Source organism: Ornithodoros turicata, unplaced genomic scaffold (assembly GCF_037126465.1).
Source record: "Ornithodoros turicata isolate Travis unplaced genomic scaffold, ASM3712646v1 Chromosome41, whole genome shotgun sequence".
NCBI classification, from domain to species: domain Eukaryota; kingdom Metazoa; phylum Arthropoda; class Arachnida; order Ixodida; family Argasidae; genus Ornithodoros; species Ornithodoros turicata.
Window position 1 is genome coordinate 958,511 of NW_026999371.1, and position 18,686 is coordinate 977,196.

General features: G+C 46.9%; 1 protein-coding gene across 4 annotated transcripts; it reads right to left on the bottom strand.

The window, feature by feature from the left end:
* Nucleotides 1–523: 523 nt before the first annotated feature.
* Nucleotides 524–18,198, bottom strand: LOC135374055 (eukaryotic translation initiation factor 3 subunit E-like). 4 transcript variants are annotated; one of them, XM_064607062.1, is made up of 9 exons: nucleotides 16,832–18,198; nucleotides 15,314–16,600; nucleotides 15,025–15,193; nucleotides 14,772–14,910; nucleotides 12,760–12,902; nucleotides 9,992–10,121; nucleotides 8,065–8,238; nucleotides 6,104–6,250; nucleotides 524–818 (listed from the first exon to the last, which is right to left on the bottom strand). In XM_064607062.1, exons 2-9 carry the CDS (start codon nucleotides 15,534–15,536, stop codon nucleotides 633–635), a joined length of 1,311 nt encoding a protein of 436 aa, XP_064463132.1. In that variant the 5' UTR covers nucleotides 15,537–16,600; nucleotides 16,832–18,198; the 3' UTR covers nucleotides 524–632. The 4 variants fall into 4 exon arrangements, with proteins under 4 accessions (XP_064463132.1, XP_064463131.1, XP_064463130.1 ...); XM_064607061.1 differs by having other exon boundaries at nucleotides 15,314–15,947; nucleotides 16,357–18,198; XM_064607060.1 differs by having other exon boundaries at nucleotides 15,314–15,947; nucleotides 16,346–18,198.
* Between the last annotated feature and the right edge of the window lie 488 nt (nucleotides 18,199–18,686).

The window sequence follows — 18,686 nt, forward strand, 5'->3', positions numbered from 1 at the left end:
AATGTCGTTACTGCCCCGCTCCGCTTTGGGCTTGGGCTAGGGCATGGGCATGCGCTTTCTCATTTTATGCGACATCATGATTTGGGTCGTTCGCAGTATCGCATATATGCGAATTTTCGCCTTCTTTTGAATACCGAAGCGAATCACATCCAATACGGGATTCTCTATTCGAATTAATTTTGGATGTTTTAACCCCACCAGGATAGAAAGTGAAACCTACCATGGTCCATACATTCCCTGGCTCATTCATTTCCATAGAAAAATTGGGGTTCACGATTTTTAGGATAGAACGGCCTTTGCCCTACGGTATTGCAATATACGTACTGTCTACGAGAGGATATCCGCCTGGCCGTACTCACAACGCAAATGCAAAGGAGACACTTCTCATAGCTTTATATTAGAGTCCATAGTTATGGACTTCGGCTTTCCAGCTTTCGCTTAAGACTTTGGCTCAGCCATCACGCGAGGCAGCATAACACAGCCCCTACGCTGTCTAACACGGCAGGAATACAGCTAGCAGGAGTCATGGATGGAACATCATATATTGCATCATATCACATCAGATTGCTTCACGGCCATATAAACAATAATCTGCATACAAATGATAATCACATTCTTTGCCCATGAGCTTATCAGCAGAGCTTCTCGCATTCTAACCCGGCGTAGTTCTTGTGCATATTAACTTTTGCCCACTTCACAACGCCGAAGTCACCCTTGGAATCAACGAATGCTGGTGGTGCTGAACACAGGTAGTGGAAGTGGACGTCGAAGATGACGTAGCCGCCCGTGAAGCCATAGGTATTGAAAGACATACACATCTGTCAAGAGAAGAAATACGCTGTCAGCAGGTCGTAATGCTTCCTCGTAATTTGCTTCCTCATATTTGAGGGAATGAGTGAGCTTATACAAATTACGTCTCCGAAGAATACCCTTTCAGAGTCGGAACAATTCCGCGTCCACATTTTATATCCGGACTTTTCGCCAACCGACATCCATTCATGTTAACCCCGAGACGAGGGACAAGGGACACACACACACACACACACACAACTTGTCCCTTCAAGAACCCTTCTTTTCCCTTGTCTTGCCACAACACCATCATTCACAAGCACCCACCTCCCACTTTAGTGCTTGTAATTCTGGAAGGACGAATATTCCGAATAGACGGGAGGTATGCCCGTTATCTGAAGCAATCTGAAGCAATCAGTCTTCGCCTTATAGCAGAGTTTGAAGTAACGCGTTACAAGTAATTCGTTACTGTATTTTTTTTGTAACTTGTAACTTCCCTCGGTACTTTTGCGCCGTGGTAACTAAGTTAAGTTCTTAGTTACCTTAACTCGTTTTTCACTCGCGTCCACATATTTTCTTGCTTGCTCTCCGGTTCCTATATCGCGTTTTTTTTTTTTTTGCCATAAAACGTGATATTCAATCAATTACATTTTATTCAGGAAGTAAGAACCGCTGTCATTGAAATGAAGCTGAACCATTGTGCGCCCACCTGGGGTAAGACGCAAAGCGTTCGGATAGACCTATAAGAAAAACGCCATCATGACATTGGTAGACAGAATGAAATCGAAACAAATCGGAAGGCGGGCTAGGTTCCTAAAACGGACACTTGTTCGCTGTGTCCCACTGAAAGAAAAGTAGGCCCGAGCGTCGCATCCCTTCAAGGGACCATGCCGTAGTTTCCTCAAGACCGTGGCTTTCAGGCGCGATCTTGTTCGCCTTTACCTTCGAGCGTGGTTGAATTCTACCGAATTTTGGCGCTGTCGAAGACTACGACGTCATTTGTTTACAAACCGGGAGAGGTCTATTGTTGGACATAAACGAAATAAACGTGTGTTGGACATAAACGTGTTGCACTCCTCCGCAGGCAACACAACGTCTGCACCTGCGCAATGCTATTTTGTGTCCGGAGTAACTTGGAAATAACTTGGAAGAAACTCAGTAACTGCGAATTCATTTCATGCTGAACAACTTCGTCATTAACTTAGTTTCACTTCGCACATGGAAACTTGTAACCAGTTCTTTTTGACGGGTAACTTCTCAATCTATACCTTATATATAGAGACGCAGCAGGGTATGGGGACGCTATTCGGACAAAGTCAGACAGCTATACTGCTCAAGTGCAACTTGTATGTGTTTCCTTTGCACTATTTATAAGTAAATTCCTTATGCGGTTCCTGCATGTGCAGAGGTAGAGCACCTGCACCTTTGCCCCCAATTTTCCTAACTCAATATGTGCTTTCGAAGCTCGGACAACACGGCTTCGGTTGGCTTCCCAGGAACACATTTTGAGAGACTATCATATTACAGTTCTGAACGAGACTTTTGCTTTCCAGCAGCGTGTCTGGTATTTTGAACCCAACTTAAGGTTTGTGGTGTAGTATGTCAAACATAGGAACACAAAAAGCCACATAAGCGTATATCGTAGAAAAACACATAGGAACACCGATGTAGTCGTAGAAGTTCCAAAGTTTGTTCTCCCGTTCTCCCTCTTTCGAAGGTTGCAGTATGAAAATGATTTAGGATTGTGGACACAATTCAGCAAACGCTACCAAAGTACGACGGCTACAGTGCGGCCATTCGAAGGTTGTGTCACCAAACTGTGGGATCGTACAGGAGATGTCGTCGAGGCACAGGTCAGTGATGAAACCAGGTTTATCGATAGCGCGCGCGAAAAATTTAAAAGTCGCCGCGAAGACGACGACGCTACGCGGCTGGCGGGCAACTGTGGTGATCTAGATGGACTGGTGTGCTATATACCGGCCTATTTAATCTATGGGAGCGCGTGGTCACGGGAATGACACCCGGTGACGTTACATTGTTTACATGTATGCGCTGACGCTCGCTGCGCGCGGAACGATTTTTGTGGGGCTGCGAGATGCTCTTCTGCTTCGACTCACGTGTCTTCCTGTGAAAGGCAGAACCTTGCACCTCGCCGACTAATACCCAAAACGTACTGATGCAGGATCCACATCGCGCGCAATCATGATTAGGCAGCGATTGTGATATCCCCCAGGTATGGATACAGCGAGTCTCGGGGACAGAGATCAACAACGCAGACACTTTACACACTGGACGGGATGATTACACACTCCAAGATACGAGGAGGGTTGGCGCAGGCGCAGTGGCTCCGTTTCGTACTCTCCTTTTCCCTACTCGCATTGCCGCTTCCAGGTTGGCAAGATTGCAGCGATGATAGCGGCCCGCAGTAAGAAAACAGACAAACGCCGAAACAGACGAAATCGCATTTGTATTAATGTAAATTTCTTTCAAGTAGAGATCTTAGACCAGTGTTTTCTTTTAATTTGAAACTTCAGGGGGTATTACGCATGGCACGGCGTGCCCAGCAGGATTTCGCCGACGAGGATCGCTGGCCTATCCATATCGTGTGTGGGAAAGCAACTGGGCCGGTGGATGGCCTGTAGCGGCATCACGAGCCGCGAAGTCTCGCGCAGTATCACTTCGTTTTCGGTTGCTTTCGCTGTTTGATCCCTTTTGCATGATCTTTGGAACGTAACATTACGAATACAGACGCATTATAACAGACGCAAAATAAAGATGTTGGTGTATGCTGTTGGTGTCACACACCTTTTTAGGTACCAGATACACGACAATTTCAAACACTCTGAACTTAATAGCATGTATCGCTATGTTTTCGAAAATGCCGCAGCTAGTTACATGCTAATGCTATTACATGCTCATTACATGCTAATTACAAGCCAGAAGCTAATTACATGACGTACAGAGCATATACCATAATGTTTAACTTTTCCACTTAAATCTCAGCGTGTCATTGTAGTGGCAGCGACACGCTGAGATTTAATACAATACAGTCGACCCCCGTTTATCCGGACTTCATTTATCCGGATCCCGCGGTATCCGGACAAAAGGCAGGGGAACGGATTTTCCTCCATGTATTTTGTTCTCGGTTATCCGGACTTCAGCTTCCGGACTCGGACAAGAATTCCAGGGAACGAAGGTCGAAAATTGTAATCCAGCTTCAGTTATCCGGACTACCGTGAGTAAGAGGAGACGCTGACCCCGCTTCGTCACCCTTTTCGCTGTGTTGGGGTTATTCCCGTCACACGTCAGGGGCCTACATTCCTCCGGAGGGGAGACAACCCTGCACGATGACCCCCTTTTCTATTTGTGTGCCTTGGGTCACGTTGACCAGTCGAGTCATTTGGAAATATCTCGAGCAACTGTCCGGTTCTAGAGGGGAAAACTCCAACCCGACGGCCTGCTGCGATCCCTGATGCAGAGGCTCACTGCGACTGCCGTAGATGATGCTGCGGTTTCTGACTACGTTGACGTTGATAAGGATGATGATGCGTGTGCTGCTATGTCTGATGACGGTGTGATTGCTGACATTGACTCCGATGATGTGCAGCAAGACGGTGCCGATGACGCCAGTGAGAAACAAGGCTCCGACATTGACACTTTGCGTCCGCACTGACATTCTTCGAGCAGCGCAACAGCGTGGCTCAACTCTATGCAATTAGCAAAAGTTTGCAGAAATCGAGTGCCTACACTACTATGTAGCCGCTGTCATTGACGAGATTTCTGTGTTTTAATTAAACCTTGCTCTGTAGGACGTTTCTATTGGGTCGTTTCATTTATCCGGATGCCCCGGTATCCGGACGATTTCGCCGGGAACGGCACCGTCTGGATAAACGGGGGTCGACTGTATATCAGTTTAAGTGGAAAAGTTAAACATTATGGTATTCCCCGAAAAGAATATCAAGGACGTGTACGTGCGTACACAGGTTCCACTCATTCACTACGAGCAGCGTGGGACGGAGTGTATAATGAAATCCAAGACAACGAAGATGCTGTAGCGAAAGGTTCGCACCTTTCTTGTAACGTGCCACAACAGGAGAATCGTCGAGTGACATTTTTTTCGTGTACGTTGAGGCGCTACCTTTACCATACATTAAGAGCGAAAACATTACTGCCAACTGCTAAGTGAAACCCCTGCACAACGTCACGCTCGTTCGTTGTTAGCTGATTATCAACCCTATGATAAGTGCGCAGCGTGATGCAAGAGCACGCGCACATTATCCTTTCTCTCGAATTTTCAGCTTACTGCTTCAATTTCGCAGGTACTCCCGGGTTACCCGCTGTGCTTTTTGCACATGGGGCCACGAGGGCGCGCGCAGCGACAGCTAACAGAGTCTTCGTAGCCACCTGTCGGCAGGCCTGTCTGCATGACCTATAGGCTAACCTCTTTCATCGATCCACTCATTTATTTCATTAAGTAGTCATGCCTATCCCGGATAATTGCCCGAGATATACCGACACGCAAGGGCAGCGTGGCTGTCACACGAAGAGCACATTCATAGAGTGCCCTTCATAGAGTGTCTGCAAATGAATACCCTTTTTCAGGCAGAAACCTGACAAACACCGCTGTGGAGCTCACCCCTAAGATGTTGCGTTTTGTGAAATACGCCATTTGACACGGTGCTTCTGTAGAATACACCATTAGAAACTATCGTTTGGAATTTGCGCCACAGAGGCTTGTGATACACACTGAATACGGGGTGCAGCAGCTAACATTTAAAAAAACATATCACTTTTTCCGAGATCAAATCAATTGTAATATAGTATATGATGAAGGGCACTCCTTAGGAGGGCATTAGCAAACTCGAAAGCAAAGCTACGAAGTTGTCCGAATGAGAGCCCTTCGGTCCCTGATACCAGAACAGAAAAAAAGAAAAGAAAAACCCGTTCAATAAATCGTCGGCAAAAAAAAAAAATAAAAGAAATCGCGATTGTCACTTCATTTTGTTCATTGCGCATCTTCGGAGACTCGTCTTTCCATCACCCCCAGTGTGGGAGGGTGAATAAGCGCAGTGCTGTCTCACGCTTCGAAGATGAGCTCTAACCTACAGAACAAAATTTAATTTGTAGTTTATTTATAATTGAAAAGATAATTTTTGAAAGTAAATTAAGACATTGCCTTAGGAGTTTACTAATGCTAAGGAGTACCCTTCAGCATATGCTATATTGTACCTCGGAAAAAGTGCAAAGAATATGTTCGCATTGTTCGAATATGTCAGGCTACTCAGATAGAGGGCCTTCACAATTATATACATACCTTTTTCGACATAGTGCAATCCGAGTCGTACGCTATTGTGAAAGTGCTCTCAATCGTACGGCCCCCTTGGTCGACTCGGGTGGTGTCGGTTCCAAGCTTCCCCACATTGTCTGTTACTACCTTATAGTATAGTCCATTTTGGCACACCTGAAAATAAGGACTCATCGTAAATGCAAATAGATCAAATGGCACACATTATCATTCAGTATACAGTATCGAAATCGCTTACGAACCAACCTACCAACTTTCGAACTAAATTTCCCTGCCGTATCTATAGAACATAACCCCTGATTCCTGCAACAGGATTGTGACCAATGAAAACGCCTTTCACGTCACACATAAAAAGACCATCCCATCCAGGTAACATGTGGACGAGAAAGATAGCCCTCCTCGGTAGCTCAATCGGTAACGTGTGGACTTGCTGAGCTCAATATGGCCGGTTGAAGCTCGACCGAGAACTGTAGCAGTGTGGGAACATTGAATCCAGCACCGTGTGTCGCTGTTTTACGACGAACGTCAAAGGAACCCCAGTTGGTCGAAATCACCCGCTATCCTACACTGTGGCACTTGCAACATGTCGCCGTACTACGTGCAGGCAACCCTTACATAAAAAATCACTACAATTATTTTATGGGAACGGTACGGTAATGTTCGGCTCCCTCTGCAGCTTAGGACCTCAGGACGTGAAGTAGGGCACGCTAACGGGAGAGCAGCCCAGACGATTGTCTCGCCTGCTTCCAGTTTGCGCCGTAATATAGTAATGGGGAGCTCGCATAGTCATTTCCTTGCCATTTTCTTTCTCTTATTGCCAGAAACCGAGCAGGCGTTTTCCTTGGTCAAAACAAAACAATCTGACATCTTCACCAGCTAACACTTTTTTCACCCAGCCTCGATACAACCGGGCAGTGCGTTACGGTAACTATATATGGTGTAGTCACATTCGCACCGCGAGCGTTGCGAGAGCCCGCCTTGGCCCACACGCAGAGGTTCACGTCGGCTAGCAGACGACGATACCCGAAGACGGACATTAGCTGACAATAGACTGAAGCTGAACGGCTAGATTCGGGTGGACGCGATTCGGGTAGGCGCGATTCGGGTGGTCCAGCGTGGTCGCACACCTAGAAATTTCCCAGCTCAGGCCGCGTTGCCACGAAATGACCAGCGAAAAATGTGGTCGGTTGTTCGTGTTTATGTTGCCGCTGTTTATTATCATGAATACTTAAATAGTTAACTGTACGTATGTAACCGTAATCTGACCAAGTGGGTGGTCGTGAATTAATGGCTTGAACAGGTGACGGTATTGACTCCTGCTCCCACATCTTATTGCTGTTTTTAATAATAACGAGCACAAACGCGCAAATACTTCTAAAGCAACTGGATCGGATCACAATCAGAATGTTTTTATCTTATTTTTCTTTTTTTTTTTTTGTGTGTGTGGGGGGGTGAGGGGTGGACCTCCCTTGGGCAGCATACTACTTCACTAAGGTCAACCGCAAAAAAAAAACTACAGATATGTGGATCAGTACTTTCCCCCTCCCTTGATCCACGCCTTGATCCAACATACCGCTGTGCCAGCGGCAGAGAACCAAACTGGGCAGTGTTTTATTCGCTGTCTGTTCCCACGCTGCTTTTTTCCGGCAGACGTTGGGTGCTTCTCGTTTCCCCATAGAACAATGCTGCATCTAGTATTCCTCATTTTCGAGGAGGATACGAAAAGCCTGACTGGTGACAATATCCTATTGGCTATTGAGGAAATTGTCTTGTTTCCTTTAGAAGGCGAGGTAGGGCGTAGACTGACTGGCATAACGATTAAAGGGGCAAAAGACCGGGTGACACGGAACAAGAACGACAACCGAAGTGAGAATTATGTGTATCGTTCTTGCACCTTGTCTCTCGGTTCTTTTTCCTTACCCCTATAACGTTCAGTGTCTGAATCATAACAGTCACCACTGTCGACTTACCAATTCTTTTGGATTGACCTGGGTGACACTCTGGCATGGAGCAATGGATGGTCTGAAAAAAATGCTGTCTTTATGAGTGGCTATAAGGGCCGCAGCGCTAAAGGAGAGCAATTCCGTTGTCTTCAAAGGCAGTGGTTTGAACCCAGTCACTTGCCTGAATGACAGCGACTCAACCTGCAAGAACAGTAGTGAAAGATGTGGATCGGTGGTGGTGATCCGATGATGATTCGGTGGTGGACGCGGTCAACGAAGAGTCAGCCGATGATCGATGAAGACAGCAGTTTATTTACAGTGTCTACATGGCGTCTCGTAGAGACCTTCTCGTAGAGACTTCAGATTGAAATCCAGAATAAATAACACGAAGAAAACTTCAGCTTCTCACCGGACTGGCGTCACGTGCAGCCCGCGATGTGACATCAGGACAAACTCCCTTTCTCAAGTTTTCGTTCAATTACAGCGTCAGGAACTGACGTGTAATGAGCCATCCAATCAGGGGTTACAGAGCTTCCGCAAATCAAATCCAAACACAGAATTCTACGTACTGAGAGCGAAAGTGTTATCGTTCCCCGGAAAGGTGAGCAGGATTAACAAATACAAAGGTGGCCGTGCAGCGGCTGCGCCTTTCTTTCGTTGGCAAGCGGGTCGCTCGTTTCCTGTTTTTGGGAGACCAGTCCCTAATCTGCCTCCTCCGTAGGCATTCAGTAAAAGTGACTTGCCCTATTGAAGCTCATGCATCAATGGCCTTGCGGTTGTTCTTATTCTCACAGCTCTTCGGGAATTCGGCCTCGCCTTGAGTCGAGTGGCTTATTACTGTAACAGGTGCTGGGCATTTCGTAGGAACGGCAGTTACGCAACAGGTTCAAAATGACTTATGAAAACGTAGCAATTAAATGCACAACATGACGTATGGATGTTTCGAATATCGCATAAAATAAAATACAATACATCACAACATGACAACAGTAATGACTCCAAAGGGGAGGTAGCTCGAACATCTGCACTAGTAAGCATGGGGTGAGCACACATCCTGCTTAGCTAAGGGCGTATGAACACCTCGTTCAGGAAAACTCGCGACTTTTGCCCTTTTGCCCTATGCTGATCCGCAGAAACACAGTTGGGAAAGATGGGGCAAAATCCAGCGCGCGTGCGTAGCAAGGTTTCTTATCGTCGCCATCTGTCGAGCTCAAAACGCGCCTCGATCTTTGCCGAAAGACCAAATGGCATGGCTTATTGGATACAAACATACGCTCGTTTGGTTGAGGTCATGGGAATGAATTCTTGTGCTCTCTCGGGTTTTCCTGCAGAACTTCCATATGCATGTGGGCATAGTTACCTCTGAAGTCGGCCCACGACGCGTACTAACCTGCTCGTCACAGCTGTTCTGTCCAGCTGTGCACGGCTGTATCTTCCAGTCATAGAAACAGTTGTTTCGGGGCAAAAACAGTCAAGGGCCGTCTCCGTCAATTGACTGGGGAATCGTTGCAATTTGCCGTGCAACTTTCGCACGTGCATTTATCTATCTAGTAGACGACGCAATAGCTCGGAAGAAAGAAATGTTCTCCCGTACGAGGTCGGCCAGCCTGCCAGCGTTCTGGTCTAGGTCTGCGACTGTATGTACTATAGCACGGATTCACCGACACAGATTAACGTTTGAACCGAGATCAGCAGTCCCTGAACTTGTTTGTAACCCTGAACTCTACCTCACCCAGAGTAGTTATTGTCACTAAAATATTCTCATTTCTCACTAACGTTGCTAAAAAGAATTGAAGTGCTAATTTCAAGGTTTAGCTACCCTTGACCTTAGTTCGAAGTTAAGCAGGGTTGGTGAAACCGCAGTCATTTTGCGAGTGACATTATTTCCATCGTACAATAGTGCCGGTGCGCCGGATTTTTCCGTTTCCGAACATTAGACAAAAACGTTGCTTACGAATGACGACTGCATAGACGGCATGCCAGGTCCCTGCCAGGGTGACGGTCCTGTAGTCCGGCATACGTTTGGGTCCGTTATATTACGATTGAAAGTTGTTCGGTACACCATTGCGTCTGGCTTAATTCCTCTGTAAAGAGAAACTGCTATCATGTGAAGCAGATAGAAGCCCATACCGCATATTCTGTAGCTAGTAGACACTGACAAGACTTACGGGACATTCATTTCGGCGCACTAGGGAGCCTATTCCATTCAATAGCAGCGACCGGACAGTAATGTTTGTCCACACCGTCCACACACGCACAATACGAACGTGGACGCACACAATACGATACACAGTAAAAATGATTGGTAGCTCAAAATTGGGGCGACGTCGCGACAGTTAGTGTGTGGTGGTGGAGATGGCATTTCAGATTGGTTTTGCCACGCTATCCATCATTGTTCGGCGTCTGATGATACGGTTTATTCTCCGGGAAGAATGAATTCACTTGCCCATATTCAGCAGTCCGACTTAGCCACTGGTTTAGTGACGTCTGGTCAAGTCTGGTTTAAATTTATCGCGTGAGAACTTCGTCCGCAAATCACGAACCACTATCTGCTGTATTAAGCCGACTGCCGTGAGGCCCTTCGCGGCCTCCATAGAGTTTGTGTGCACAGCGCATAGGCCTAATCTACGCTTCGCCGGAAATTGTTTGGTGAATTACAGGTAAGTTTAGACTTGTAAAGCTACTAGAAGCGTTCGTAAGGCGGATGTCGTTGCACTCCAACCAATGTTTGCCCTCAATGTCTGATCTTTTTCGCCGTTCACACAACGTAAACCCGGCGCTCTAGCGATGGTCTAACTCCCATGTATTTGCATAGGACTGCTTTAAACTAGGGGTGGAGGTAGTTTATAGCCGGTCTAGCGGGGAGCAGCTGTGAATGAGCATTTCGAGAAACAACCCGTAATAGTTTTTGATTAGATACTGTCGCCTAGTTTTCAAGTCGATTTCAAGTCAATTGCACAAATTAAGGAAAAAGAACGTTGTGATGGACCCGTGAGCGAAGTAAGTGAGGTAATAAAGTTCACGCCAATAAAAAGTTAGAGGAATTTTAAAATCCGCTCTGCAAATTTAGAACCGATATCGCCTGAGTTAGTGATGACAACATTGGCAGTTACACACTAGTCGCTTTGCCATCCAAAGCTGACAGGAGGTCGTGCACAAACAGCTGTTCCAAGAACAAAAACGGCGCTGATTATGCGTGGTTCCTTAAATACAGCACCTAGTGCCTCTGTCATACATCATTAACAATAGTGTTTGCTGTGCTGCCGTTGCTGGTTCTGATTGATACATTTAACGATTTGTTGCACACTATAGTGATCGCCGGTACTTGTGAACGATCTAACGATCAAAGTTCCTCGTTCCTGTTAAGTGTGTCCTGTTAAAATGCATCTGTCGTGTAAACGGAGGTCACAAGAGAGAGGGAGAAAGGGGTGGTCACATGGAGCAGTTATACCTCCATGTGCTTTACAGCTATACAGCGGATTATGTTACCTGTTGCCCAGGATGTGAAGGCATAGATATAGAGCAAGTCACTCGCCTTTCAGATGTTAAGAGTGACGTTCCAAAATAGTAATATTTAGAGGGCACCTGGCGTTATTTCATTTCATTTATTTGCATTTTCATTTATTTACCTGAACAGCCTCAAGAGGAATTACATCAGGGGGTAAAACATGCGCCCATAACCTATATTCGAGCACTAAACAAAAACTACTTCACACAAGGTAACAAATTCATCATGATTGGTAACAGTAGCAATATGAGAAGGTAAGCTATTCCATTCACGTATACCACACTGTACAGGAGAGAGTTCGGTAGGAGAATATTCGGTAGTTTAAAAACATGATCAACACGGCCAGAGATAAAGCATGCCAGCCTTAAATATGTCGAATAGTTATATGTTGGACGTCCCAGTGTATTAACAGCGTACAACATTTCAGGTCTGACTCTGGAAAAGGCACACTATGGAGGAAGCTCTAAATCCCCTGAAAGCTTGGCTTGCTTGCCCAGAAAGATGCAAGCTCCCCAGAAAAGCACAATTACGTTCTGTCTCCTTATGAAAACACTATATGTTTTTGAAATCGCTATGAGCATGTTTCTTGGCGCGATTTTGTGCTGGTGAAATCTGGTTATGCTTACCGGCTTCAATGCATGGTGCTGCTGTATATGTCGACTAGGAGAAATTTTGATAAAAAGCAAGCATGCCTTTAGAATATAAGACTTGGTTATTCGATAAAAGTACAGGTAGAAATATCCCGCAGAGGTATACAAGGAAATATTGCGAGCAGTGCTTTGTGCCAACAGATTTGTATGGACAAATTAGAGCCTTGACAGAGGCTGCTGAGAGGCATATAAACTCAACAGTAGAGTACCAAGCAGCCGCGTTTATAGTGTGCATGCGTTGTGGCCAACCGGCTTCAGAGCAGGAGAGAGTACGTGATCGATTTAAGCTCAAAGTCATTAAACAGCGGTTTAGGTCGCTTGGTTAATACGCGCAACTGAGTTTACCCGTGGCTCTTTCGGGACAACGACCAGGTAGAAAATGTATGTTTATGTGAGTGTTGGTGCGTATGACCTTAACGCGGTTGTGTTGAACCATCAAATTAAAATATTAAAAGTGTGTGCAAGTGTAATCAGCGTAACCTTTCGACCCTTTCAAAGCCTGCCGCTAATATCCGGATAAGCAGCATCCCGGACCCTCACGTTGGGCACATATGATCTACTCACTGTACTAGCTGATTGAAGTTAGCCATGATGGTGCTTGGTTGTTGGCTTCCATGAAGTAGGGCCACACCTAGAAGCACGTAGCCAAAGTTCCTCCTTGGCGTTGGTTCTGCTTTCATATGGATGTTTAGAAGTCTGTCCGTTTCCTGAAAGAATTCAGTCAACACCTAGTCACTACAACGTTGTCATTGTTGGTATTCGTGGCAATTTCGACAATGCACGCGCAGGACACTCAACTGAGTTGGCGTTTGAAATGAGCGAGTGGTGTTCGAATGGTTAGGTTTCTGTAATGTTGGCTTCTTTGGCACGCTGCGCAGAAAATTGCATCCTGTGCCAGTTGAATCACCAATGCATCAGCTTCAGAGATCCGCGACAAAGGAATCAAGTAAGGGATTGTGGACTATCACGCGGTGGATACTAGAACGCACCTTTTGACACCCCCTAATATCTGAATACAGTCCAATTGCCGAGAGTAGACATCTTTAATAGTTTGAACCGCATCGGCTATCAACAAACAAAACAGTTACAAACAAAAATACAGTTAACGTTTCGGGTCCCATTCGAGTCCCATCATCAGAATGACGCTGTCCTGGTCGTCACCGGGTATTTACGTAGAAGAGGAGCGTAGCATTCTGGGAGGGGGCCTGGTTGTCGATTGATAGCTTCTTTTGTTTTCTATGTGCCATGACTCCAGCCAACCCCCTTGTTCGTGTCTTCCTTCCTGTTTCTCCTATGTACACGGCAGGGCAATCTTGACAAGATACCTTGTATACAACGCCTCGTTCTTCCGGTGGCGTTCTGTCCTTGGGGTGGCTTAGTACGTTCCTCAGCGTTGTCGTGGGAAGAAGAATGAAGAAATAACAAAGGCCAAAGCGGATCTACGAAGAAGGGCATACCCTGAGCAGTTACATACCGCCGAATGATGAATACACTCCCGGATCAGGCGGAAAGTATTCAAGAAAGACCCATGTACATTACCATCCCCTACGTGAAGGGTGTGTCAGAACCAATTAGACGGGTGCTCTCCCAGGTGAACATTAAAACTGCATTTAAGCCCACGACAACGCTGAGGAACGTACTAAGCCACCCCAAGGACAGAACGCCACCGGAAGAAGATCGATGCGTTGCATACAAGGTATCTTGTCAAGATTGCCCTGCCGTGTACATCGGAGAAACAGGAAGGAAGACACGAACAAGAATGAAGGAACACAAGAAAGATATCGAGAAATCAGCAACAAACCCCACAGAGCTGTGTGAACACGCGCGCAAAACAGGGCACGTGTTAGACCTGGACAACCCATGCATTCTGGCGAAAGAGAACAAATGGAGGGTGAGGAGACAGGTGGAGTCATGGCACATAAAGAAAACAAAAGCTATCAATCGACAACCAGGCCCCCTCCCAGAATGCTACGCTCCTCTTCTACGTAAATACCCGGTGACGACCAGGACAGCGTCATTTTGATGATGGGACTCGAATGGGACCCGAAACGTTAACTGTATTTTTGTTATGTTTGTTGATAGCCGGTGCCTAATATTCCCAATAAGACATTAAAGGGCCCACATGCTGACAACAGTTCACCGGACTGTTTATTACATGTTCCATGTGATGTGTTACGTTTCGATGTTAACTTTCCTGCGCGAATCAACTGCCACTGCCACGAATCAACAGTTTTCACGGTCATGGACACAATAAGGGCACGCCGGGAAAAGACAGGCACTACAAGCAGGATCGAGGATTTTTCTGAGGGCGGGGGAGTGGGTCCTGTCGTGGATAGCATGCTGCCACACAGTCAAGGTTAATCGAAACTATGTAACGACAAAAAGAGAGTGGTGTCGGGACGTGCGGATCCCCCCCCCCCCCAAATATCTGAATCAGTCCTTGACTCCAAGGTGACACTCTGATTAAGATAACTACCACGGCAGCCTTATCCCCTTGTGCAGGGCCGGCGTCAGCTCTCCCTATTTTACTACACAATTTTTCGAAAAAAACGGGTAGGACGAAACTCGTGGCTTACTGTTAGAAATGCTTCGACATGACCGACATAAGTGGAAACACTTGGACGGAGTTCCATGTCCAGGACAGCGAAGTCTCTGATCTTTGGCCAGTACGCTGCGATGGAATTTTCAAGTTTGCCCTGATTAGCGTTGGCTTTTCTGAAACAGAGTCCACCAACACGTCCACCAATGTACCAGGACATGCGCTTCTCAGCACACTAACGGTTAATTTTGACGCATGCTCGTTTTCAGGGATAGAACTACTTCACTTACGAGCTCGGTATGTCGATACCAACTTTGCTTCTCGCAAGACCGATATTCTTGTTTTTGAGTTGATTGATGTCTTGGACGGTGAAGAACATGAAGTAACACACATCATCCAGTGGGTGAAATATTGCCTGAACGACTGAACTGACGCAAGCAAGAAACTTATGAGGCAAAGCTGGGGATGAAAGAACATTATGGATTAGCAGTGACGCAGTGAACAAAATTCACAACGTACAAACAACACTTCTGCAGCGACAATCGTCAGTATCAAGGATTCACAATATAAACCACTCACGTGGTTTCAAGGTGGTGGTAGTAGTAGTCGTGGTGGTTGTAGTCGTGGTCGTAGTCGTCGTGGTCGTAGTAGTAGTAGTCGTCGTTGATGTTGTAGTGGTGGTCGTAGTAGTGCTAGTCGTGGTGGTAGTCGTAGTAGTGCTAGTCGTGGTGGTAGTCGTAGTAGTCTCAATTGGCGCTGTGGTCGTAGTCGCCGTGGTGTGGGTAGTCTTAGTTGGCACCATGGTCGTAGTAATCGCCGTCGTTGTATCAACGAAAACTTCGTGAGTGGTTGCCTCCACCGTGGTCAGAGTTAGGCTTTCTACTAAGAATAGCAAAATTAGTAGCCACGACACAATCGCTTCACTTGAATTCCGTTACGCTAAAACATTCCATCTCGGGCTATTCCCTGAAAACAGCACTGATAACGTGATCTCAAAACCACAGCGGTGAAAGAATAACACGGCGCGAGGTGACTCGCGTGCCTGACCTTCGCAAGACGCACGCGTTACGGGCCAATCAGGAATGTCCAGACCAAACAGAAGAGCTACTTTATTTTCTCAATGATAGGGTATACAGCTCCACCTGTTCATCTACGAGGGGTCGACAGTGTCCAGCGCTGCTGTTCAGCTGTAGACCCCAGCGGTTGATGTAGCCTACGAAAAATTAAAACTATTGTAATTGAAAATGTATTGAAATTATAGTCGCAACACTGAATACCTGAAGACATTCGGCAATATCGTATACCATAGAATGAATCTGATATAGCATCCACTGTTATACATATTACATTAACAGTGTTGGTGCCGGTGTTACAGGCATAAAACTTTACAGTGTTAGGCCTTCCCATTCGGAGATTCGATGTCAACGATACGCTTGCCCTAATCAGGTGCTCAAGTTTACTCATAGTTCGAAGAAAGGAAAATTAACGCATAAAGTGCGCCTCGGCTTCTGCTTGGGAGTTACCAACATTCGCGAAAATGCTAACGGTATATACTGTGCTTTAAACCGCGCATGAGATGCGCGTATCTGACAAATATTGGAGCATACTAACGTAACACTCGCCTTCCAGAAGCTGCAACGTGAAGCGGGATTATGTGAGCCCAAGGAACCATGTCCGGTGAGGTCCATGCATGAGTGAACGACGACTGGACTGTTGGAACTTCTTCTTCTTCTTCTTCTTCGTCTTTCTCCGCAGTGGCGCATAGCACGGGGCAATTGGCCACGGATCGTGACATGAGGGCCCAGTTGATGGTTGATGGTGACGGTGGTGACGTGAAGCGATGAGAGGATGAGATGAGTGAAATGACTGAATAAAAGATGAGCGGGGGAATGGAATGACGACCTGAATGACGAGGTGCAAATCAACTAGAGACGATAACACGCTACGGCAGTTCCACTGAATGACGCTAAGGCTGAGAATCATTGACGATTGTTGTTTGGACTAGCTGGGTCAGAATATCCTCAGGCTTCCCTGCCTTATCCCTGCGTCTCCGCCTTTTCCGTCTTCTACACGATGGAGAAAGCTGACCTGCCTGACCTTCAGCCGAAGGCGAGGGGCCCGCAAGGTCCATCTCGGAGCCGTCAGTAGAAAGAAGAGATGAAGCATCAGGAAACGGCCTATCCGGCAGCTGCACGCTGGTGCAGGCTACACCTGATGCGCCTTCCTGTGGTCGAGGCTCGTTAGCAGCCGAAGTCGACTGCAAGGCACTAGCGACGGCAGCGGTGGGAATGAGAGAGCTGAAGAACTTTTCCAGCGCCTGCGTGACACAAGTCTTGATGAGATCAATGAGGAACGACTGATTAAGGGCTACAGGGACAGAGCTAGCGGCGCTGGCCGCGGACGCGTAGGATGCGCCGCGCCCAGATACCACGCGTATGGCATCCTGCCTCGAGCAATGCCGCTGGTCCATAACAGACAAGAGGCATTGCTCGGACTCTCTAGCCGGGCATGAAGGAGAATCCGCAAAATGTGACTGGTGGCACTGACAGCAGGTGATCGTTGGGGACGTACAGTCGGGTTCATTGTGCTCACCTCCACACTTTCGACATCGAGCCTTGGAGCGACAACTACGAACGCCGTGACCGAAGCGATAGCAATTGGTACATTGACGGGGGTGCGAAGTAAAAGAGAACACGGGAAAGATAAGAGGCCATACTTTGATCTCCGCAGGAAGCGTAAAGCCAGCAAATGAGACGATGACTGTGGGCAAGGAAATGCGCTGCCCCCCGTCCACTTTAGAACAACGCTGCACGGAGATGGCATGCAGAGGAGAATGATTCCAAAAGGTCTCCAACCGCAAGTGAGGTGTCCACACCGCGAATGACGCCCTTAATCGAGACAAGGTGAGAGGGGATGAACGACTTCACCGCGGAAGACCCGAAGTGGGAGCACGACAGGAAGTCGACGGCAACACGAAGGCTTTCAGTACGGATCAAGACGCCGCCCGATGAGTAAGGCTTGACCTCAGTCACATCGCGGTATGATGATGAGATTGCTTCCATTTGTGAGTGCAGAAGCCTAGGGTTTCCCAGTCGGACCCTCGAACCGTCGGTGGGGACCAAGGCCACTGGGATAGAGTGGACGCCAGCTGTCTTCAAGATGGCCACATCTTGTTCGGATGCAAAGGTCCGCGATGCTGTCCACGAACCGCCCACAAGGGGCGTTGCCATACCGGCAGCCTATGCTGCTTTCACAACTCCCGGCAAGTCCAAGGGGAGAAGTAGGCACACCCAAGAAGAAACGTAGCCGCCCTCTCCAGGAGGCTAAAGAAGAGCTCTTTGCTCGCTTAGCTGAGCCTAAGTCCGCTGTCTGTTGAGAGAATTCTATTCCTGGAGGTTCAAAGTGACTTGGAACAGCAAGGTCTCGAGATGTCGTCTCACGCTTAAACCGGGACTTCTGCACGTCCGGTTGCATGACCTCGCGCTGCTTCCTTCTGCTTCTTCTTCGTGACAGCTACCGGCCGCTTTCAACAGATGTATGCTTTCACAGCGCCAGCTGCACTGTAAAAAAATTGCTGTAAAATTTATGGTCAGAATCAATTTTTTACCGTAAAAGGAACAGGTATGCTACCGTAATTGGAAATACGGTCCAAGCAGTCTAATTAATGCGGCACCAATGAAATATACCGTAATTATATCACCGTAAATAAGACGGTAGTGTGTCCGTAATCCTGATAACGGTCAAATGGCTGTAGATTTTACGGTAGTCCTCCATACTTTCACAGTGGCTTCCAGTATCTCACATTGTGCTACGCTTGCTGGGAACAGTTAATTTTAATAAATGGTTGATTGCTGTACATGTATATAAGCATATGGTAGCACAGCGTTGCTATTCATTGTATTTCATTAGATGCCAAGCTCATGCTTCAATAACGTTCATATCTGCTGCTGTA

Excerpts from the sequence above, each read along its gene's own strand:
- LOC135374055 (XM_064607062.1), bottom strand. The coding sequence starts at position 15,536 with ATGGTGCCAACTAAGACTACCCACACCACGGCGACTACGACCACAGCG. Across the intron at positions 15,194-15,313 it reads TACCACCACCTTGAAACCAC|CTTTGCCTCATAAGTTTCTT; the intron begins GTGAGTGGTTTA and ends TTTCATCCCCAG. Across the intron at positions 14,911-15,024 it reads GGTATCGACATACCGAGCTC|AAAAGCCAACGCTAATCAGG; the intron begins GTAAGTGAAGTA and ends ACTCTGTTTCAG.